Raw genomic sequence first — 22,058 nt, forward strand, 5'->3', positions numbered from 1 at the left:
GTTGCCTGGATAAAAAAAATCTAATAGTTTCCAAAATTTGGGAACATAGACTTTTTCTAATATAATGTTACGATGGGTACTCGTGGATGACGACGCTGACAACCCGTATGGTCCACAGTGGTCCACAGTCATGAAAAATTATTGACAAATTTGATGATGACATCGATTGAAAGTAGAGTCATTGGTTTTATTAAAAAAAGGTTGACATTAATATTCATTTCAAGAACCTACTTTTCAAGATCATACTTTATCGTAGATCACCAGTTCTGCATGTGTCACATACATTGAGTTTCAAATGTCGGCGTTCAGGGTCTGTTATCAGTATCATCTTGGTGTCACAATCTAAGTTCTGAGATAAAATTAAAAACCGGAAATCACCCAAAGAGGAAATGAGCGAAACGATAACGACAAAATTCGACTTTACGAACGCGCACAAAATTAATTTGGACCAAACCGACTTGGACATTTCGCCGTTATTTTATGTATATTATTTTGTATTATAAACAATATCAACAATTTTTTCTGTTGCGTTATACACGTTATTATGATATTTCTGTGCATTTATAATTTCTTTAATATCGCATTCTTGAACAAACTTTGAGTATTGTAACTTTTGAGGAATTTATTGAAAATAATTTGTACACCCGTGATATCTCAAGAAGGCTGTGAACAGAAATCTTGCCGCAGTTGCTCTTGTTTTGTATGCGAATGCTGAATGTTGACATTCAACATGGCGGCATGTCGTCAGTGCTGTGCTGTGTCGTGGTGAGTTTTCTAAAAGTTTATAATGCTGTACGATTGCGAGCTTTGTAATGAATTATGTATCATTAGAGGGATGCGGATCGTACGAGTTCACGATGTACTATTTCGTCATGTAGAAATAGAGTGCTAACAGTTAAGCTTTCCAATTAAAAGAGCTATCTCATAAAAAAATTAGATCCTCCTAACTGCCGTACCATGTAGAATACCTCGCGGCTATATTTCGAATGTATCTTTCTGCCTATCCTTCGTGAACTCTGTTATATTGCATGTTTTCTTTTATTTTTTCTTTAAGTTACCATCTACACGCTTTGGAATGTATTTCAAGAATTTTCTGGCATTTTGTATACTTGGCATTAAGTGGTCCAATTTTACATATCAAAAGTCTCCAATTTTTGTATAATCGACGACATTGGATTTTATTGTATTCGAATGATATTTAAGATATTTTTTTTACTTCATTTACCTTGGTACCTGTAACGTACTGCAAATGGAAAACATCTTAGCAAAACAGTAGGTGTCATGCTTTATGAAGTCAATGTCAAACTGTCAGTCGATTGCTTTTGGAGCTTTATTGTGGAAAATAATAAATGTATTGTGTGATAGCGTGTGACCTAAGGATGGCTTCCAAGAAACTCTTCTTAGCATGTGACTTTGATATAGTACAGTTAGCCATGGTTCACCTGTATGGCCTCATTCTTGTTGTGTCTAATACATATTAACAGAATATGATTTTATATCAAATAGACTATATTAACTTTGCTTTAATATTCATCTTTCACTATTTTTATTAATTACCATTTTTACACTTCGAGGTTATAATTGGAACAAATGCTATACTACTTTTTGGAACTGGTTGTTTATGGAATAATATTGTTTGCTTTTAGTACTAATTAGTTATTCTCGAAGTGTTATTTATGATTTGGAACATGTTTCCAATTTTGAATATACTACAAATTACTTTTTCACAAATCAATGGATGTATATTCAATTGTTTTATACTCATTTGAAAACTGTTATATGCCATTAAATAATATTTAAAATTGACTAACATATTTATTTTGAATACTGTCATTATAAAATGCCTTTAAAAATATATTTCATTAGGATGGTTGAGTCTGTAACACAGTACATGATCAATTACATATGTTATCACCTAATCTTTTCTATTTCTTGGCTTAATTTTTTGTATATTTATAATAAATGATAGCTGTATTTTGAGGTTTTTATAAAATTGCAATGTGTATGCAAGAGCTAATTTTGTAAAAGTTATTGTTGCAGTGTCATGTTAGTAAAACTACTCATAACCTTAACCATAAGCCGAAATGCAATAATACAATTTTTTATACTTACTCTGCTTTGTCTTTATTCTGTATAATAAATCTATATCCCATTATGTGAATACAATGCAATATAATATTTCATATGATATAAAATATTGCTATAATATTTATTATTATAGATTTCATTATATATGACAATGGCTGAAATCTAAGCATGCTGCTCATGATATGATCAAAATACTATTACCTTGTACTAAAAAAATATGCTTGTTTGATAATTGTAAAGATATACTACTTTATTGTCAATAAGATTATTTGGTTAATATTAATGTATTACATTCATACAAAAAGTATATTTGAATAGCTTACTGCACTTTGTTAGATTTCATTTTTTTAATCGTTAATTTTATAATGCATAATACTATGCATAAAAACCAGACAATCATTACTGTTATCATTTGTACAGTTATTACTTGTATACTTTATAAGTCATTGGTTGATTAAAAAATTTAAATAAACCAATTCCAATATACACATTATTATAACAGTCAAAAGATTCATTATTGATAACAAAGCTTGTAATATTAAAGGCAATTATTATGAATATGATATAACGTTCATGTAATAATTAAATATATATTTTTTTGATTTCAGCTTGTGTAATTGTTAGTTTAGGACATTTTTGAAACCAACGCTCACTGTAAATTCCACATTTAAAAGCTGAAGAAGAAAACGATAATATAGGATTATTGGAACGACACAACCACACTCAGCACGCATTGAAGACATCTGAGGATTTTCAAGCCAACACTTATCCTTTAAATCTCCAATGTTTTTGATTTATTCCTTTTATAAAGGATGACTGATGTTTAAGAAAAAAACACGGTTGTTCTCGGACACGCTAAATTGAGTAATTATCAAACAGTTGTTACGATATTATTAATGCATACGCGTATGGAAAGTATTGATGGTATATGATGTGCTAAGAATTTTCTACACATATTGATTCGTAATACCGATATTAACCGCATCGTTCGTTTTTATATTGTGTACGCGACACACTTCACGAGAAGGAGTTAGGTACACCGCATAAGTGAGCGTGATTGTGATTGCGGCTGAGATTGTGCTGCTTCGCTCGGTTGATGGGACACACGCATCCACATTCGGAGAGTGCCAAGTTCGCCCAGAGCAGCCCTGGTGCTTTTCGATAATAATTCACGATACTTATCAAAATACTTTTATCACCTTCCTTCCCACTTGCTGGTCACAACACAAAAACTTGAAAGAAAGAAAAAAAGAGTCTGCATTTCTGCAGCATTTCAAAGAGCCTTTCTCCCTCCTCACTAAGTTCTCGTAACGTTGTAATAGTAAACGAAGATATAAGGTACCAAGAACCATTCTGTGATATCTATGTTAACACTTAAATAATTGAAAAGACTAAAATTTCTAAATGTAAGTATATATATTGCGAAGAAGCATAAGCGAAGTTAAAAGGAATTATCTAATTGTTTCGACGAACAAGAATTAAAGAAGAAGACGACGAAAAGGAAGAAAAAGAAAAAAAAACTTATAAATTAAACAGCGCAAATTCGAAACGATGTCCAACAATCCTCAGTGGAAAACGTTCCAGCCGCCAATCATGAACTCTGACCCAGCAATACTTGACTACAAGTCCATGGCTATACCAACCCCCAAGGTTGTAGGAGGATCTCATCAATCGGCCACTAATTATCGAAATGGCACCAGCTACAGCGGAGATCACTTCATGGACTCTCCTCCAAAGTGTGGCAAAAACTCCACTACTCCCTACGGCAGTTATCCCGGTACACAAACATCACCGCGTAACGGAGCAGCTCGATTTCCAATTGGTACCTTTACGGGAATGGAAGGTGGTGTCGGCTACACGGGTGAACCGGCGACCAATAATTCCTCCTATCAGGATCAATCGAACAATCAAGGAACGCGTGAAACCGGCATTATTGAGAAATTATTGGTGAGTTTTAGTCATTCTTCGAGTCATCGATACCCACGTCCTTTCCAGTTTCTTCTTGTATAGTATAGCTACCCTTGTTAAAAAGTAATAAAATCAATGAACAAAATTTCTTTTTCAGCACTCTTACGGATTCATTCAATGCTGCGAAAGACAGGCGAGACTGTTCTTTCACTTCAGCCAATTTAGTGGCAATATAGAACATTTAAAAATTGGTGACCCCGTGGAATTTGAGATGACCTACGACCGTCGAACCGGAAAGCCCATTGCCAGTATCGTTAGTAAGATCGCACCAGAGGTGGTAAGTATGCGCTTTGTGATCTATTAAATGACAACAGCCTCTGGATATATTACGCGTGGTCCACGTGTTCACTATCATCATACAATGAGTGTAGGTACTGAGCGAAGAGAGGGTTACCGGTAACGTAACTACGGAGCTACACGCTAGTGGAGATTCCCAAGGGCGAATTAGCTACGAGAACAGAGGCGAGTGTTTCTTTCTACCTTATACCAAAGACGATGTCGAAGGAAACGTCACTTTGCATGCTGGAGATAAGGTGTCATTTCAAATAGCAACAAACCAGCGGTAAATAATTAATATATATATCATAATATATATACATAATTCTATCAAATTGTATCAATAATAATTTAATAGAATAATCGTATAAATAAATCACCTGTTCTAGTGGGAATTTAGGTGCTTGTCACGTAAGACTCGAAAATCCAGCACATCCCGTACGTTATCGTGGAGTGGTGTGCTCGATGAAAGAAAACTTTGGTTTCATCGAGCGTGCCGACGTTGTTAAGGAGATTTTCTTCCACTTTAGCGAAGCTAAATCAATGAAAGAGGAACTGAGACTCGGAGACGATGTCGAGTTCATAATACAGACAAGAAACGTAAGTAAAAGGAATTCAAAGCTTATCGACAACACCACGTCAAGTTTATTTATTAACGAACATTTAACATTTTTATCTTACCTTTCAAATTCATAGTTTAAGCTTTGATACACAATACTCTTGTAACACAATATTCTTATTTTCATTCAGAGAAAAGAAGTGGCGTGTAATATTACCAAACTGCCCCCTGGTTCTATCATCTTCGAAGAAGTCAGTAATGAAGTGGTTAAAGGACAAGTACTAAAACCATTGGAACGAGGAACTGCTGCACGTCATCAAAGTGATCCATTGCCAGGTCGTATTCGTTACAGAGCAGCTGATCACTCTGAAATCGAAGTGCCTTTCGGAGATAAGGATCAGAAGGGAGACTTCACATTAAGGTCAGAATCACCGCATTGCACGAATTAACACTTGTAATATATTTATAATATTAATCCTCTAATGCAATACTATCTTGAAATATAATAGGCACGGAGATTGGGTTCAATTTCGCATCGCTACGGACACGAGAGATCAATTGAAAAGAGCCACCGAAATATCGTTATTGCCCGAATCATTTACAGTGTCTGGCGAAAGGCGTGAGCAGGGCGTCATCGCGGCTCTGAAAGACGGCTTTGGATTCATCCGATGTGTTGATCGGGATGCTAGGCTGTTTTTTCATTTTAATGAAGTGCTGGATGTTGACAGGGAGATCAGTGTAACCGATGAAGTGGAATTCACGGTTATTCAAGTAAGGACTATGCATTTTATACGATACAGTAATTACTATATTCACTGTTTTATCTTCTACGAGATATATACTCTGCGACGGAATTATTTTATTGTTAATGTTTGTACTTCTGTACTGTCTTCTTTAAATATAATCTCTATTTCTCGTTTTTAGGATCCTTCCTCGTCATTCTCAAACACTCGACAAAGCGCGATCAGATTAAAACATCTGCCACCCGGTAGTGTTCAATTTGAGACTATAATAGAAGCGAATGTGCTGGGCAGTGTTATCCAAGATACTAATAACATCGAACCTGGTCTCATTGGTTACCTTAAGGACGGCCAGCAGAAAAGTATTATTTTCTTTAATAAAGATTGCGACTCGAAAAACATCCCACGACTTGGAGATAAGGTAAGATCTCTATTTTTGGCAATTATCGTTTTATCGTCATTAAGCTCTGTATCGTTATCTTATATGAATTATATATTTACCTTAGGTTCAGTTTAGTATCTGTCAAGTAAAGCGAAATAAAGAGCTCGTTGCTGTCGACATATCCTTAGTAAGTCCTAGCGGTGAAAAAACACAAAATGGAAATAAGAAGCCAACTGGTCCAGTCTGTCAAGGCTTCATCGCTGCTCTTAAAGATGGATTTGGTTTCATTGAAACCGTCAATCACGATAAGGAAATATTTTTTCACTTCAGGTAAGCGATGAGACAAATCAAAATACATAATAGTTAGCAGACCCCTTATAAAAAAAGTTCCCGTCAAATCAGCCATATCCTTCCTTCAGCAACTTCGACGGGGATGCTACCACTCTTGAATTAGGTGCCGACGTTGAGTGTACGATTAGCTCAGGAAACGGTCGCACCAATAATGGCGGTTGTACTGCTGCTGATTTCGTGCGTTCGGTACCTCGTGGTTCAATTCCGAGGCCGTCGGTGGTCGGTGAACTCCTGGACGGGACTGTTATCCGACCGCTACGTAGTGCGAATCCTGAGCAACTAGAGTACGCCGGTCTAATAAAAATCAGTCCCACGAGCGAGGACGAGGAGACCCCGGAATACGAATTCGGGATGATGGGCCTTGTTAATAAACGCGAACTGTTGCAAGTCGGCGATCCTGTTCAGCTACAGGTGGATTCCGCGGGTCATGCTTGCAACATTGTCGCCGTGCGCAAGAAGCGAAGAGCTACCGTGGATGCTGTTAAAGGACCCTTCGGATTTCTCACGTACGAGGTCGACGAAGGGAAGAAATTGTTCTTCCACATGAGCGAGGTCAAAGATCACGCAACTCTTCAGCCTGGTGATCAGGTTGAATTTGTCTTAGTGACAAATCAACGTACCGGAAAGTCATCCGCATGTAACGTGATGCGTTTGAGGTAACTTCTGTTTGCATAAATTGTAATGACCCTGGAATACTGTATTGGTATCACCAGGCGATAGTGATAGAAGTAACTAATGATATTGCCCCTTTGAATTTTGTGTTCTAGTGACGCGGTACAACAGCGACCTGAACGTTTAATAAGTCGGCTGCGTACCATATCTCTAGAGGAAACGGGCCCAAAACTTATGGTCGTACGGCAGCCAAAGGGGCCTGATGGAACGCGTGGATTTGGCCAGGAAAGAACCCAGCACACGCCTGGCGCCATCCAAGAGTAATATTGTATCATCTGATATGATCATTTATTCAAAATTGTATTTACATTACTTATTTTTAGTCCATGCACTTTCAATGCCGAGATTATTATTATAAGCATGAACATACAACATTTGCCAAAATCAAGACTAATGTGACAACAATAATAATAATAATCGGTAAATTGGACGATAAAATTAACGCGACGAACAACGAGCCATTTTATTATCTCTGAAAATGATAGTGGTCAAATCAAGTGGGGCGGGAAGGGTGGGAGGGGAACAGGAGAGCGGAGAGGGAGGGCAGTTAGTCCAAAAATCACGATTAACAATTAAAGGGAAAATCGACATCTGTCTCCATCGTAGTTGTTTTGTTGATTCATCTTTTTTTTCTCTTGTACATCTCCCCGAATACATGACCACTCGTTCAAATTATTCTTTTTTGATTGTAAAAAAAAACGTAGATACTATGAGGATTGCAATTTTTAATTATTAGGGGGTCTTGAATGATTTAGGCTTGTAAGTTAAATGAATAAATGTAAGACGAAAAAGGGAGAAAAGAGGGGAATTACAAAACGAATTGCAAAATAACTAGACGCTGGGCTATCGGCTAAACGGCCTGTCCGCATGTTCTGAGACAATGTCCTGTTTGTCTTTATAAAAATATACTTACATGTTGATACAATCTTTATTTATAATTAATTTCTTTGGACTATTTGTTCTACCCACAATATACACACACTATACGCAGACTAGATGTATAATAGGAGGAAGAAAAAGGGGAAAAACGATAAAAATATATAATAAATGAAAACAAGTCACAGAACACAGACACACGTTGTGTATGTGTATGATCGATTGATTGATCATCCTTTTGCTGGTGGGATGGGAAGAAATATAGTAGAAAACAAGGAAGAAGAATAAGAAGAAGATACGCGTGATGGATCGATAAAAATCTACAATGAAATTGCATAATGCCGAGGGTGAACGGATATGCGTCTTATTATATAAATTATTGTACCGCGTCACTCTCTGTCAATGAAAATGTCTATGATTTTGTAAAGAAATGAAAAAGAAAAAAGAAACCATGAAGTTAAAACTGGCCAACTGTTTGTCCTAGATAATATATTATATATATATATATATATATATAAATATATATATATATATGTCGTTCAGTTCCTGATGCAGTCTCGTGTTGTCAAATCAAATTAGTATTATGGATTCAGTGAAATGAAACGGTGAATTCAATGAATGAAATTATGAACTTATCTATATAAAGACATAAGAAATTGCATTTTATAAGTTGCCACCGATACTGTGAGCGGAAGTACACGTGGTATTATCTAGAAATAAACGTGAAAAAAGGAGTAACATAATCACATAATACGTAACACAAGCACGATACAAACTAAGCGCTTGTTCTAAGACCCATAGATCCAACAGATCATATGCATACATACTGTAAAATTATTGGTGAATAAACATTGGAAGCATCAGAAATTTTTTTCTAATTTTTCTTTTCATTATATTATTTAATTAATAATCAAAGGCTGTGTTAAGTCAATCAAGCTCTAAAAATTTGTAATGTGCTGCTAAATGCTCCAGTATCGCTTCAGTTTCATTAAAGACTTCAAATCGATTATGAAATCTTACACAGGAGATAAACAATTATATAAAAATAATTAGTGACAGGAGAAGAGTGAAACATGGATCATTAAATCTTCCAAAGAACATTTATTTCATTCACAAGTAATGACCTGTCATGATCTGCATATATTTACAAACTTTCTTTACTCTCATTCCCAAAGAGGATTATATTAGATAATGTTTAATGCTTTATACCATCTATAAATGTACTTGTTTTTGAATATACAAGCTGTAATTTATTCCTCTTCAGTTAGATTACAACACACTCATATGGAAATGGTCCTCGGAAACGTAGATTATTTGGTCCTGGACAGGCTGAAAAATGTAAGCAGATAATTATAAAAGATAGACTTCATTTTTCCATTATTTATGGTTCCAAGGTAAGAAGATAGATAAATATAACTGATAATTACATTTATCACATCGAATTCCATAAAATCCTGTTCCCTCGCAAAGACACTTGTACCCTGGATCTTGAGTAATTTGTAAACAGGAACCACCATGTAAGCAAGGCTTTCTGTGACATATATCATGACGTACACCTGCATTGAATAAAATTAAGTAAATCAGGGATTATCATTTGCATATAATAATTCAAATTGTAACTCTGAAGATATGCAAATACTGTACCTCTCAATGCCAATCTGCATTCTTCTACAGTTTCATATCTATACTCAGATTTGCATCCATATCCACAGTTACATTGGCCACTATTAATGCGACATCCACTTCGCATTTGATCCAGCTCACAGCTTCTTGATTTGGCAACTATGTTCATAACAAATGATATAACGAATTAAAAAAAATATAATTTGAAAATGTTTCTTTTGTAAAATATTCCACGCGATACACTACCTGTTTATAATGCATTTTTAAATATTTTGTGCGAATATAACAGCATGTTTTTAACTCAATCTTTCCAAAGGCGTTTCCTAATCTAACGAGACCCAATTCATCTACACAGTTCAGCCATACATAGAATTCGTTTGTATTCAAAATCCAAGTATTTTGATTGGCTAATCAAGCAGTTAACGAGTTTAAACAATAACCGGGTTGGAAGAATTGAACCTGAATGTATTTCATTCAAATGCAATCAGTAACGACGTGCATCATTAAAATTATAGCAAGAATGAGCCAAGGCAATTTTTTCGCAATTTTCTATCACTTGTTTTGTCATTATTATTGAACCGTAAAAAAATATAAAAAGAGAAACAAAGTCGCGTGTGTTTGAATGAAACTTGATACAATTTTGCAACAACGCCTGCGCGCAGATCTTGAACCACAATTCAAATATTAACGCACTTTAACACCATTATGTAAAAATATATTAAACAGTAACTCAGTTAATTCTAATCACTGAATTAAAATACTAATAAAAAGTCCAACATTCTTTTTGATAAATTAAAGTGATCGGGTTATTTAACAATTTGCATAAAATTCAAACAAGATTAAAATAAACCGAGGTGAACGCTCTTGTAAAATCTAATTTAACTGATCCAATAAACGTTGTCTGGTTAGTTATGTACGTATTTTTCTGGAATACTCTCAAAGTGATTATATTTTCTGAGATTATTTTTAATGAAAATTAAAGTGAATTAATCAAATCTAAGACAATTATCCTACCCAAAATCAAAAGAAAGAGTGCCACCGGCAGTAAGTTGATCCTCGTCATATTGCAAAGAAGAATAACCCAGGGTAAACGTCGACGGGTATGTATGCGGTTCTGCTGTTAAACTCCGTTAATCACTAAAACACAAAGGGCAGAGTCCGTGCCGTCAGTCTCGACTTAGACTTATTTAAAGACGGAGAAGAAGAATCAAGTCCGAACGGCGACTGACTGCTAAACGGACTACGGAGGCGTCGTTAACCACGATGGTAAAAGCATCGCGTGGGGTGCAAATGGTGAGAGTCAACTGTCGCTTGGTTTCTACATGATAAAATATAAATGCAGTCTTTACAAATACAAACAGAAAACACAGAATTTCGTGGCATTGCATTTATGCAGGCATTATTGTCGTGAACAATAATTTTCATAAATTGTTGGCAGGTCCCACATGTGTCCTTTGCATAATCATCATGGCATTCATGCTTTGTTCGCTGACTTTTTAATTTTATTTCTCTTTAGTTATTCGTAAAGACAATTTTTCTGTTATATAATTACCCAACTATGCTTCCTCTCTCACAAGTTCTTTGTTCTGAACGTCATTAACTCTTAGTCCGTGGACGAAGTGGGATCGAACAAAGAGTAGGCGTGCATTTTGCTGGCTTCCGGTGAATAATCGCGATGAAGAGTAGAACAGAGTCAAGAGATAATAAATTTCCTCGTCGGGTCATCATTAGGTATGATACGTTCTTGGGTTTTGGGTCATAATAATGATAACACTTGACACTTCGTGCATCCAGAAATCGATGGAATGTATGTCGACTTCGATGGACATTAAAAATTTTGCTTTTCCACTTGTACGCACGAGCTATGAAAGTTCAATTCCTTGGCTGGTACTTTGATTTTGTACGTTAGAAATTTAGAAGACTAATATACAAGTAGAGTGAGGAAATATAGTTGGACGACGTGTGTGGTGAGATCTATAATTGTGAAATATCAAATTTCTGGTTTAAATATAAAGATAATTTTAGAGTCTAGATTGACGTTTTAAGTTTCAAGGAAATTTTGATTGATCTATTCTTAGTACGTTTTTTGAAGTCTTTTTATCTTTATACCGTTTACTGAATAAGAAGCAATCTTGTGTATTTTATTTGACTCTGAAGATTATTGGACTGCTCTAAAATAGGAAATTCTGCGTAAAGAAGTGTACTACTATCTTTATCAGAGTTGAACCGGTCAAAGTAGATAAGGGGAGATAGATATATCTTCAGGATGTGTTCTGGCATAGAGAGAAGACCATGATTTTTATCAGAATTTTAGTACAGACAATTATTTATAGCTAGATATATTTTAATGGTTATATTAATTAAAATATTGAATAGTATGTTATTTAAATAATTTATTAATAAAACATTATAACAGTATAATTTCTGGACGGATTACAGGAATGATAATTTACCAGTGCTTTGGAGCAAGATTTTTCATAGCTAATAAATCAGAAATTTAGATTCGAGTTTTAGCTATAATTACCCAAGAGGGAAACCAATCTTATGGTTTTATATAAGCGTTAGAACTATATATATATTTTTGTAGCAAAATTAGTAATTGTATAAGTTTATAACAATTATTTTACAATAATAAAACAAAATTAATAACGTAAGAAAAATGATTACTAAAAAAAATAGAATTATCTTCAAGTTGATGTTTTTTCCTCCGTTCAGATTCTCCGACAATTGAAATTAGAAGACTCATTATTCTTTTTATTTCTGTCGCTTGCTCATTTATCAGCAGCCAGATATGAAATAAATATCCCTTCCTTACATTTTCAATGTTAGACCTTTTGTGGAATTATTTTTATTTTAACTATATTCTGAAAGAGAAATAAAAAATATGTTAACAAATGTTTAATGTTTTTTTAAAATAAATCTTTATATTAATTCGTAGTACCTTACATGAATGTCTGATCGTGCTGTTCATGAACCATCGTGGATCTTCGGGATTGTACCATTCCTTGCCTGTTATATAATTCTCGCACCAAACTATCTTTTTCCTGTTCCAACAAAGCTATTCGTTGACTTTTCTTGCTGACTTCCTGCAAGAGAATTTGTCACATGTAGAGCATTTTAGAAGTATCTTTGCATTTCCTTTGAATTTAACTGTAATACAATGCTAACTTCTGTTAATCTATGATTTTGTTGTTTGAGACGAGATAACATATCTTGATGTAACTGAGCTGATGTCGGGGTACTGAGAACGGCAAGGTTCATATGAAGTGGAAGTCCACCACGTTCCCAACTGCTTATCAAGGCTGCAAGATGTCGATTCACTTCAAGAACCCGAGCCCGTTGTAATTCGAGTCGCTCTTGTTGTGCTTCGGTCCATTGTTCCTGTTATTAATTATCAATAAGTATACCATTATGAAAAGTTTTATCTAAGAAATATTTTCTTTGTACCACATGGGAACCCATTCTTCCTAGATGCTTTATTTTTTCCTGAGCTGAAGAGATTTGTTTAAGGTACCATTCTCGGGCTTTATCAACTGCAGCCAATCCTTGTAGCAGAACATCTTTCTCTTGTTCAATTTGCTTCATTCTTTTCATCTACAATATTTATTTTATTAATTTAACGTCGGGTTAATATTAATGAAGTAAAGTTTGGTTCCCAACTACCCTATATTATATTAAAATCATCATACTGTGAATCTATTTCTTGCGTGAAAATTTTTAGTCGGGAACCCTAGACGAGAACATCCTTTACCATATTGTAATCAATACCGTTCTGCAACGTGTGTCTTCTTGGTTCTCTACGACGTCCTAGTAATTTCTTTTGTTGTAAGCCAAGCTGGTTGTTCTGTGTATCGACAGCTTTACCATCACCTAAAGCTCGTGCTGGTCTTAATAGAGTTTGAGAGTCAGTGCGATAATTTGCAGAAACTAATTGACGTTTATCTATACATTTGTCATCTCCCATCATTAAACCCATTTGCCAATTTTGGAGCACGGTGCGAATCTCAGATTTATCAAAGCTTCTATCAGAACTCAAAGCTCTCCCTTCTATAGCAGCACCAATCCTGGGTGGTTTTGGAGGCCCATAAGCTTTCATTAACTTTGGCTCTGAACAATTTCGTCCATCTACTGGCTCCAACTGCATACCATTTTCCTTACGTCCACTTAACAGCTGTGGCATACTCAAAGTACGCTGTTGTGATATGGCATTGTTAGGCCTTATTGTGGCTGTATTTGGAGAAGTCCAGGCAGTTTTATTTTGATTGTCAGCAATTAAAATTGGCGCAGAAGGTGGTCTATTAGGCTGACCTTCCTGCTTTTTAACATCACCATCAGATTTAATTTGGAATAAACTAATCTTTAAACCGGCACAAAACCGCTCAAAGGAGAGTAACCCATTCGGTGGTGTGACTTTCTTGAGACTCTCCAGGACTCCCTTTGGTAACCCTTGTGTACCATCATCTTGCCAACGTCCCTCAATATCAGAGTATTTGACAAAACCTGTGCCCTGGTCGTCCATTATATCAAAGAGCGTTCTCATGGCAGCAACAAAGTGTTTTGGCAGTCCATCAAGATTTGACGTTTGTATCTGAGCCATGCTTCCGTTTTGTTACTACAAATACAAAAATATGAGCGTATAAGTACCAGATATTCTGCAATTCGTGTAATATACTTTATTCGTTCTCCAGATGCAAAATGTAATTCATGGTTTCTTGTAATGGAAAATAAATTTTTTTAAAACGAACATTATACCCCACTGCAACACCGTCCAACGCAACTACTTAATTTATTTTTACTTTCCACCTGGATAATACAAAACAGTAGAGCGTATACTCACTGACCGATTTTAGAAAGTTCATTGGCAAGGTGGTAGATGTTGATTTCATTTCGTTCCACTAGATGGCTCAAAATCCTTAAAAGTGTATCGACCTTCGATCACAGCAGATCGCAGTTGATATATATATATACGTTTCTATCCTTTCCATACTAATAATTACACAGGAGGGAATATTGAATGTCGAATTCCATTAGACACAGAATCTATATTTTGTATACTACATTCAATTTACACATTGCTTAAAGTTTACTGATTCAATTAGTACTTCATGACCAGCGAATAATAGAGTTAAGTATACACGTACACTTTCGATCACAATACTTAGAATTGATGGATAATCAATACCTTTGGAATCTATCCAACATTTAACATTAACTTAACGCTGCCTAGTAAGTACATTAAGATCAGGACGAAACTGATCCTCATTCTCTCGATTATTTTCCATATTTCTCTGAGGTCCTTCAACGTTAGGACTCTTATCATTGTCATCGCTCTCCGAAGATGATAGATCTTGAGGTAAATCAATCCCCTGAGTCAGCAGACTGGTTATCCTCTCAACATCCACTGTATCATCCTGTTCATAAATCTTTTTCAGAGCATTGGAGACTATGCAAAGGTCACCACGTAGTTCGCTCACCAGGGCGGTAATTTTCTGAGCATCCGTAAGGACTTCAACAGATTGTGTGTAAGGATTATAACGCAGACCAAAAGGACGTTGAATTTGATTAGCAAAGGCTCTGAAAAAGAAATCATCAAAACATCAATCAATCAGGTAATAAATTCATTATAATCATCTATGTACATATAACATATACGAAATACTAATATATTACGTTGAAAAGTGAATTATTCGTGACTAGGAAATAATTACTATAATTATCTTAGCAACATCATTCACGGTAAAAGCCTCCATCTTGGAACGGTTTTGCTTTACTGATTATAAATACCAGTACTGGCTCTGACGGTCATTACTACTTCAATATATTAACCCAGACCTTCGGGTATGGATGAATTATCTTCGGTAAGGTAGATGCAATGAATTATAATACACTCTTGCACCGGTAGCAGCATATGTAATGTAATGAATTTAGAACTAGCCCAAGTCATTGAATTTTCTACCAGGGATTATCGATCAATATGAAAGTGTCTACAAGGGCGCGTAAATGCCGTAATTCACTGTTCTTCAGTATTACCGCATTTTCTCCTTTGCTTCTTCAATGCTGTCTGTATAATAGTATGCATTTTGGAATGACGTAATAATGCACTCTTGCTTGCAGGTAACATCAGGCTCGAATCGGAATGTTTTCTCCGGTGTGGAAACTGCGTGTCTTAATTCGGCTACTGATGAAAGAAGACCAGCGCCATATACACGGAGTATACCGTCTTGTTTGCAGAGTCCAAATTCAACAGTGAAGAAATATAACTGGAATAGTCAACACATTGATTATAGTAAATAAATCGATTTTAATGAATGAATTATAATCAGTATAGGAAATTTGTTTATTCTTAGAGAGGGCTTGAGGTCTATATATATAATAGCTGTGGGAGTGTCTCTTGTACTATGTAATATGTTATTAAGCGTTATCTAACAGTTTATAACGATTGCAATCGATTATGCTCTTGATAATTGTGCAATATCACGAGCACGTTTGTCATTTGTAATAGCGATCATTAATCATTGTTATTCATTGGTTTAATTATTGTTGAGATTTCAATTATAATTCTTAGCTGATTCATTGAAGGCTATATGGGGCTTATTAATATGTGGAAAATATTTAATGTAAAATTTACAAACTCACTGTAGCCAGTTTATCTATGTCCTCGTCCGAGGCGCCAAGAGAAGCCAGACCTAATTCTTGGGAAAATTGTGCGAAACTTGGATTCGCCAATAACGGCATATGGCCTAGGAGTTCATGGCAACAGTCACTAGGAGTAGAAAAACCCAGATGCTTCAATAACATAGATTAAAGAGAAATATTAAGAATCGAAGAAAAATCATATTGAAACTTACGGCTCAGGCGTGTAAAAGGGATCGGAGGAGTGTCTAATATATTGCGTGCAATGAAATACGCGAAAAGCCAGACCCGCTAAAAAATCTCTTGGCGATAGATATCCGGCAACTGGTCGTAACTGAAATCCAGTCATGCCTTTAAAAAAAAAATTCAATTAGCTATCGGATTATCTAATATAAAGAAGCATATCCGTTATTACTTACGTTTTAAGAAGACACTCACGTCTTGCAATTGCGGTATATTATCCTCTCTATAATATATTAAAAATATGTAGATTAATATTTAATTATTTATTATCAAACAATCATTAAGTATATTTCTTACCGGTAGCCGCAATATTTTACCAACTTAGGCCAATTGTCAAGATACTCGTTGCATGCGTGCTTCAGATACAGTTGATGTAGCTCACGGAAAACAACACCCCTGTAGAATTTATGATGATTAATTGGTAACAGTCGGAAAACAACTAACTAGATGAATTGTCAAAGTTCAATTATCCAATTATCCTTCCTTTTGTAGTACACAGAGATAACTGTTAAAAATTTCTACAAGTTTCTGCTCTGCTTTCTTGTAGGATAAGAAAATGGCATAGGAACTGAAATGACTTTGTAACAATTTTTTTTAGCAGGGATACAAACAAGTACGTTTATTCGAAGTTTCAAGAGTCTTTGATTTCAGATTAAACTCAGGATGCTGTATATCCGTCGCTTCTTGATTGAGAGAACGAATCGAATCAGGGCAATTAGATGGCATTCAATTCAACTCCCTTCAATTCTATCGCACCTAGAAGTCTCGCCTTAGGTAAACGGAGTTGAAATTGATGTGAGAATCTAGCTTGAACTTCCACGAAAACGAGACATGGTAGTTACGGAGGATTGAAAAAAAGAAAAAGAGAAGATATCCATGCGATTTCTTGATTGGTGTCGTTGCGCAGAAAACACGCTTCAAACTTCGCCAAAGGAGTAAAGTCTTGAAGAAATAGCGATATAATAAATCCAAAAAAATTATAAAAAAAATTCTGCTTGTAGTTGTTAAAAATAATTATATACAGATATATTTTTTTTCAGTTCACTCACCACGTCTTGATCTCCACCTGAGTATATTGAATTCTAGGAATAGGCTGTCCGCTGAAAGATTTATTACATTAATATATCTGCATACCGAACTCCTATATTATTATCTTTGTGATAAAGATAAATTGACAAAATTTTATTGCGCGGCTAAGATTTATGATTCAATGGACTTACTGTCTATAATTATTAGCAATGTCAGCGAACTGCTCACGTCGCTTACGGTATATGGGGTCCTTGAAACCCTGAAACGCAGTAGATCAAGCAAACAATAAAAGGAAATAAAATAGACCAGAGAAAAATCACATTCGCCAATTTCATTATAGCATAGTCTGATTCTATTGGTACTTGAGCAATTCACGGAAGCGATTCCGTTAACGGTATTTAAAAACATATGGTCAAAAGATGCCAACGATTTTTTAATATTTTAAAAGTTTATAATAGTCTGTGAAATAATAATTAAATGTTTATTAAATTTCAGGTTGAAAAACTCACTGGATGATCAGCATCCAATTCGAGCCCATACATGAGAACTTTCTGGGCCTGATCCAGATCAGCTATTTTCCTTGGGAACCAGGGCATGTTCACCTCACTGAAGTCTGCCGTAAATATTTATTTATTTAGTTTAACAATAAATTTACGTGTCCTTTAAAGAATTCATTTTTCTTCACTTCAAGGAAATATTCTCACCGAAACTTTGTGCTGCTGATAACGTCGGTGCATGGGGTACATTTCCGGTTTGTTCGTACTGGGCTAAATTAATGGCTGCCACTTCACGACTCAACATCCTCATCAACTGTTCCATCCTTTTGGAGTCACACTCTACGTCAACTAATATCTCGTACTCGGAACCGCGTCGCAATGATTTTCGTGATTCTATATGGACGACATTAACGCCCAAATCCTTTGGATAAAATCGATGTGAAATTAAATTAAGGGGATACAAATAGAACAACGTCGGTGTAATATAAAACTGCGTAGATATACAATTTAATATAGTACTATAAAGAACTGTAATATCTAGTATTGTTCTTAGTACTGGCTAACGCCACATGGTAATCTTAAATCATGATAAATGATCTTTATGCGTTTCTTATGAAATTCGTTAACTTTCATATAATTGTATTGACTTGGGAATTGAATAACGAGGGTCATGGTTTCATAATTCCAACGGTAAAAGGCGATTGGTAATGATTGTAGCCATATCGTAGTCCACTCACGAATATCTAGTAAAATTTAATCATATACAATCATAACTCTTACATAGTTGCGTTACCTCAAGGGCAACTGGTCCAGAGTGACAATTCTCGTAACGATACAAATTATGCTTAAGGCGTGTCAATAACTTTAGTATCAATTATAATAACGAATAACAGATGTCACGAAGCATTGATACATATAAAGTGCGCACAATTTTATTTTTTGTTAAAAAACCGAAAATTCATTCGACAGTAGAAAAAGAAATTGTGATAGCACCAGATCTCTCGAATAATTTGTGATATATTAAGAAAAGAGTGATGGTCATAAATTGATGGCTATTTTGAGAATCACAAATGAGTACGTTAATTTTGTAATATGCTCGGTTCCGTTACGTCACTCCTTATGTCACACGGGCACGCGTTGAGGTTGATGTTCAGGTAAGAACTGGCAAGGTAAAACAAGTCTCCAGGCGTAAGTCCATGGAGGCTCGTCAGCCATACCTCCACAATTTGCACTAGGTGGGGGATTAACGTATCCTAGCTCTATGCTATGATCCAATCTCAATACATATGTATACGCCTATATTACTTGAGATATAGGTCGCAATTTCTTTTTTCAATTTGATAATAATGATCTTATGCAATGCCAGATAGTGAAGAAATACCTGAAAAACCTGAAGAGCACGGGCCAAACCTCCTACTTGATTCTTCAAGGAAAATACCACGGAATTCTTATTATCACCGTTATCATTATTGTCACCAGCTTCCTTCTCCACTAGCGGAATCTGAGGATCATCAGATGATGTCTTCGCAATGGACCATAATGATCATCCTCGGTCAACGATCATTGTAATGAGTAACTTACGTCTCTTGCTTTATGAATTGGACTTCCTTCTTTTATCGCCCATTCTTTGCCTCTTCTGTACAGCCACATACCCAGGAGTCCTTTTCCTGATCCGCTCATGATGACCACTTGCTGAGGGGTCTAGGAATGTATGACGACGATGCTGACGATGTTGGAGATAATATGGACCGATGATGATATTGGGCTGATTGACTCTGGAGAACTTGCCGATTTCACGTTTTTCAATTTGGAACTGATGGTCTTACGCGATCTCTACCTCCTCTACGAGGGCTGCTACTGACAGTGTCCGTTTCTCGAGGGTTCCTGGTGCTCTTAAGCCTTCAACCCCTCCGCCAGATTGGTTCTTCAGTGACAATCTCATCGCGATTGGTCCGTTGCTCAAGAGAACCGTCTCCTCATTGGCGAGAAACCCTTTTCATGGGGGTTGCCATCCGGAGTCTCCAGTTTTCCGTAACGGTGCTACTAAACATTCTGTGACGTCACTGGGAACCCTTGCGTAGGTGCAAGAACTGATAACGAATGGAGGCATTCGAAAAGTGCAAACAGGACCCTTAGAGTATTGGATTTAACAAAATCAAGGTTACCTACAATACAAAACCAGGTCACCCAGTTAAGTATCCTAGATTTAATTAGACAAATTTTAAAACCAACGATATGAATCATTCTACAGGATACTGATTTATTTTTGTATACATTTTTAGAAAATCTTTACGAGTTTGGATTTCTCGCAGGAAGCTATAAAGTTATTGGGTCATGCAAATGAGTGATAACTTCAATGTCATACAAACAGGATTCCTGGAGTTTCATTCAAGAGCAACCATTATTGAACGTAACGCATCGTTAAGCTTTTCAAAAACACAGAAGCTCTGCTATTGGATAGAGAATCTTGTAAAGCCACTACAAGACTTTCGTTTCCACTAAAATCACTTTGTAATTAATTATACAGATTAATTGTTCTTCTGAAACGACTTGGTGACGGTTTTAAATCTACTACCGTTTACGTCGCATGGATTTTTCTTTTAAAAGAAATGGATACCTCTTCTACTTGCAATAGTCATGGATAACAAGGAAACCTCTCACAGAACAAAGACAATGTTTAATAAAAGCTCGAACGCCCCGAGCTTTCCACTTCTTGGCAAAGTAGATGCAGCACATTACCAGACCCCATCACTTACCACTATCAGCTATCACCTTGGGGCTACCCTAGGTGAATTATACTGGGTATTCTTTTGGCATTAAACGAATGAACTGGATCGAATTTTGGTAAGAAATCCACAGTGGGTTTTAACTAAAGGGGCCTTAAAAATATTCTGCAGACAGATGTAGAATAGTCAAAGAATTGAAAACCGAAATTATGTTTAAAAAATCGTGTTTTCTCAAGTAAAAATATTCTTAGATATTTTTCTATTTTCTAGTATATTCTTTGATCCTCCTTCATCATCGTCGAAACTGTTATAGGTACTGTCTTCTTTGATTGCTGAGTCTACTATGACGTCACTCTGTACGGCTTAGCTGTATCTTGGCGAATGTCTGTTTCACCTGTTTTCAATCACTTACTACCCGCATTGGGTTCTAGCAAAGCTCATTCACCAGAAAGTCGTGTGGGGATGAGATATCAGTCCCTCTTACAATGCGTTTTAGTTGTTTCAGATGCCCAAGGGATACTTCTAATGTCTGGGATCCTACTGCGATGTTATAATCGTCATGGAAGAGACAAATGAATGGGATTTTGTTATGAGAAGGAAAAAAATGTATAGCTACTCGATAAACACTGTATTGATGCAACGTCCATGTTAATTGTAATTTTCCACTCAGACACATAACGGCAATGTAACAGCGCTGTGATATTGACGTCATTAAGATGAATGGGAAATTATAAATAACAGGCATGTTACGTATAATCTTGTGTTTGTTGGGTATAGACTGTATTGCAAGATTAAAAATCAAATTTTTATATATTGGGCTCGAGCAATACTTATTTTCCTTCATTGGTTACTACCTGAAATGGAAGTTAAAGGTAGAAATGAATCTAAAATGAACTATTTTACATATCCTAGATAAATTTTCAGAAGCATTTAAAGTGATACTTGAAATAATTTCAGTGTCTTCGAGGAGGATGAAGTCTTCAGGATGAAGACTCAACGAAGAGAGCCGACTAGGTACAAGATGATGGGTATTCAGTGTCGGTAAACACGAAGATCCTCTCAGAGCGGGTTCTCAGCACGAATGAAGGGTTGCTGGTTGAAAGATGCCGAGTGACTGAGAGGTATCTTTTACATACTTTTTGACTGAGTCAAAGAAAGATGCGCGATACCTCATTTTTAGAATTCATTCTGTTCTTTAAATAAGTTGTTACCTACTCGACCAAGTTGTTACCCAATTAAGTACACAAGCCGGTGGTCTTACAGGATTTGGTCAATTGGAAGAAGGACTTAAATAGCTTTTGAATTTATGTACTATAGAAATTTGTTGGATCTGTATATAGATATTCAGTGTATGATATATATATTCATATTTCTAGACAACGTTAAATGTAAGGC

General features: G+C 35.7%; 4 protein-coding genes and 2 long non-coding RNA genes across 14 annotated transcripts; 3 read left to right on the forward strand and 3 right to left on the reverse strand.

Annotated features, from left to right (window-relative positions):
• Window positions 1–627: 627 nt before the first annotated feature.
• On the forward strand, window positions 628–8,779 carry LOC107267964 (cold shock domain-containing protein E1). Its single transcript, XM_015740196.2, has 11 exons — window positions 628–765; window positions 2,697–4,035; window positions 4,154–4,333; window positions 4,428–4,618; window positions 4,722–4,932; window positions 5,083–5,312; window positions 5,401–5,662; window positions 5,816–6,052; window positions 6,138–6,343; window positions 6,433–7,020; window positions 7,132–8,779. The coding sequence occupies exons 2-11, from the start codon at window positions 3,640–3,642 to the stop codon at window positions 7,298–7,300; spliced, it is 2,670 nt and encodes an 889-aa protein (XP_015595682.1). The 5' UTR covers window positions 628–765; window positions 2,697–3,639; the 3' UTR covers window positions 7,301–8,779.
• A 214-nt stretch (window positions 8,780–8,993) lies between these two features.
• On the reverse strand, window positions 8,994–10,846 carry LOC107267971 (multiple epidermal growth factor-like domains protein 10). Its single transcript, XM_015740210.2, has 4 exons — window positions 10,550–10,846; window positions 9,557–9,694; window positions 9,340–9,468; window positions 8,994–9,241 (listed from the first exon to the last, which is right to left on the reverse strand). Exons 1-4 carry the CDS (start codon window positions 10,596–10,598, stop codon window positions 9,177–9,179), a joined length of 381 nt encoding a protein of 126 aa, XP_015595696.1. The 5' UTR covers window positions 10,599–10,846; the 3' UTR covers window positions 8,994–9,176.
• LOC107267973 lies at window positions 10,712–18,243 on the forward strand. Of its 2 annotated transcripts, none has more exons than XR_003059757.1 (6): window positions 10,712–10,828; window positions 14,968–15,144; window positions 15,650–15,821; window positions 17,063–17,185; window positions 17,936–18,058; window positions 18,132–18,243. It is a non-coding gene; the product is annotated as an uncharacterized LOC107267973 (long non-coding RNA). The 2 variants fall into 2 exon arrangements; XR_001537723.2 differs by lacking the exon at window positions 10,712–10,828 and adding an exon at window positions 14,762–14,888.
• On the reverse strand, window positions 11,909–14,363 carry LOC107267968 (suppressor APC domain-containing protein 2). Of its 4 annotated transcripts, XM_025085211.1 has the most exons (7): window positions 14,208–14,345; window positions 13,844–14,147; window positions 13,287–13,762; window positions 12,983–13,129; window positions 12,704–12,916; window positions 12,482–12,621; window positions 12,032–12,399 (listed from the first exon to the last, which is right to left on the reverse strand). In XM_025085211.1, the coding sequence occupies exons 2-7, from the start codon at window positions 14,130–14,132 to the stop codon at window positions 12,393–12,395; spliced, it is 1,272 nt and encodes a 423-aa protein (XP_024940979.1). In that variant the 5' UTR covers window positions 14,133–14,147; window positions 14,208–14,345; the 3' UTR covers window positions 12,032–12,392. The 4 variants fall into 4 exon arrangements, with proteins under 4 accessions (XP_015595691.1, XP_015595692.1, XP_024940979.1 ...); XM_015740205.2 differs by having other exon boundaries at window positions 11,909–12,399; window positions 13,287–14,147; XM_015740206.2 differs by having other exon boundaries at window positions 11,909–12,399; window positions 12,477–12,621; window positions 13,287–14,147.
• Window positions 14,558–19,653, reverse strand: LOC107267966 (tryptophan 5-hydroxylase 1). Of its 5 annotated transcripts, none has more exons than XM_015740200.2 (12): window positions 19,519–19,653; window positions 19,319–19,438; window positions 18,145–18,358; window positions 17,950–18,053; window positions 17,632–17,699; window positions 17,461–17,511; window positions 16,709–16,807; window positions 16,588–16,634; window positions 16,384–16,519; window positions 16,172–16,298; window positions 15,566–15,795; window positions 14,558–15,109 (listed from the first exon to the last, which is right to left on the reverse strand). In XM_015740200.2, exons 1-12 carry the CDS (start codon window positions 19,615–19,617, stop codon window positions 14,749–14,751), a joined length of 1,656 nt encoding a protein of 551 aa, XP_015595686.1. In that variant the 5' UTR covers window positions 19,618–19,653; the 3' UTR covers window positions 14,558–14,748. The 5 variants fall into 5 exon arrangements, with proteins under 5 accessions (XP_015595686.1, XP_015595685.1, XP_015595688.1 ...); XM_015740199.2 differs by having other exon boundaries at window positions 19,319–19,459; window positions 19,519–19,647; XM_015740202.2 differs by lacking the exons at window positions 19,319–19,438; window positions 19,519–19,653 and adding an exon at window positions 18,731–19,165.
• LOC112494388 lies at window positions 19,382–22,048 on the forward strand. Its single transcript, XR_003059758.1, has 4 exons — window positions 19,382–19,502; window positions 19,582–20,127; window positions 20,220–21,535; window positions 21,621–22,048. It is a non-coding gene; the product is annotated as an uncharacterized LOC112494388 (long non-coding RNA).
• Window positions 22,049–22,058: the final 10 nt, after the last annotated feature.

The sequence above is a fragment of the Cephus cinctus genome, unplaced genomic scaffold (genome assembly GCF_000341935.2).
Source record: "Cephus cinctus unplaced genomic scaffold, Ccin1 Ccin1_scaffold0462, whole genome shotgun sequence".
Lineage (NCBI taxonomy): Eukaryota > Metazoa > Arthropoda > Insecta > Hymenoptera > Cephidae > Cephus > Cephus cinctus.

Excerpts from the sequence above, each read along its gene's own strand:
- LOC107267966 (XM_015740199.2), bottom strand. The coding sequence starts at position 19,617 with ATGAGCGGATCAGGAAAAGGACTCCTGGGTATGTGGCTGTACAGAAGA. Across the intron at positions 16,808-17,460 it reads CAGGTGGAGATCAAGACGTG|GGGTGTTGTTTTCCGTGAGC; the intron begins GTGAGTGAACTG and ends TAAATTCTACAG. Across the intron at positions 16,299-16,383 it reads CCCTTTTACACGCCTGAGCC|TGACTGTTGCCATGAACTCC; the intron begins GTAAGTTTCAAT and ends TTCTACTCCTAG.
- LOC107267964 (XM_015740196.2), top strand. The coding sequence starts at position 3,640 with ATGTCCAACAATCCTCAGTGGAAAACGTTCCAGCCGCCAATCATGAAC. Across the intron at positions 6,053-6,137 it reads TCCCACGACTTGGAGATAAG|GTTCAGTTTAGTATCTGTCA; the intron begins GTAAGATCTCTA and ends TATTTACCTTAG. Across the intron at positions 7,021-7,131 it reads TGTAACGTGATGCGTTTGAG|TGACGCGGTACAACAGCGAC; the intron begins GTAACTTCTGTT and ends TTTGTGTTCTAG.
- LOC107267968 (XM_015740205.2), bottom strand. The coding sequence starts at position 14,132 with ATGGCTCAGATACAAACGTCAAATCTTGATGGACTGCCAAAACACTTT. Across the intron at positions 12,917-12,982 it reads GAAGAATGGGTTCCCATGTG|GAACAATGGACCGAAGCACA; the intron begins GTACAAAGAAAA and ends AATTAATAACAG. Across the intron at positions 12,622-12,703 it reads AAAATCATAGATTAACAGAA|GAAGTCAGCAAGAAAAGTCA; the intron begins GTTAGCATTGTA and ends ATTCTCTTGCAG.
- LOC107267971 (XM_015740210.2), bottom strand. The coding sequence starts at position 10,598 with ATGACGAGGATCAACTTACTGCCGGTGGCACTCTTTCTTTTGATTTTG. Across the intron at positions 9,695-10,549 it reads ACTCTTTCTTTTGATTTTGG|TTGCCAAATCAAGAAGCTGT; the intron begins GTAGGATAATTG and ends TTATGAACATAG. Across the intron at positions 9,242-9,339 it reads TGGAATTCGATGTGATAAAT|CCTGTCCAGGACCAAATAAT; the intron begins GTAATTATCAGT and ends TACATTTTTCAG.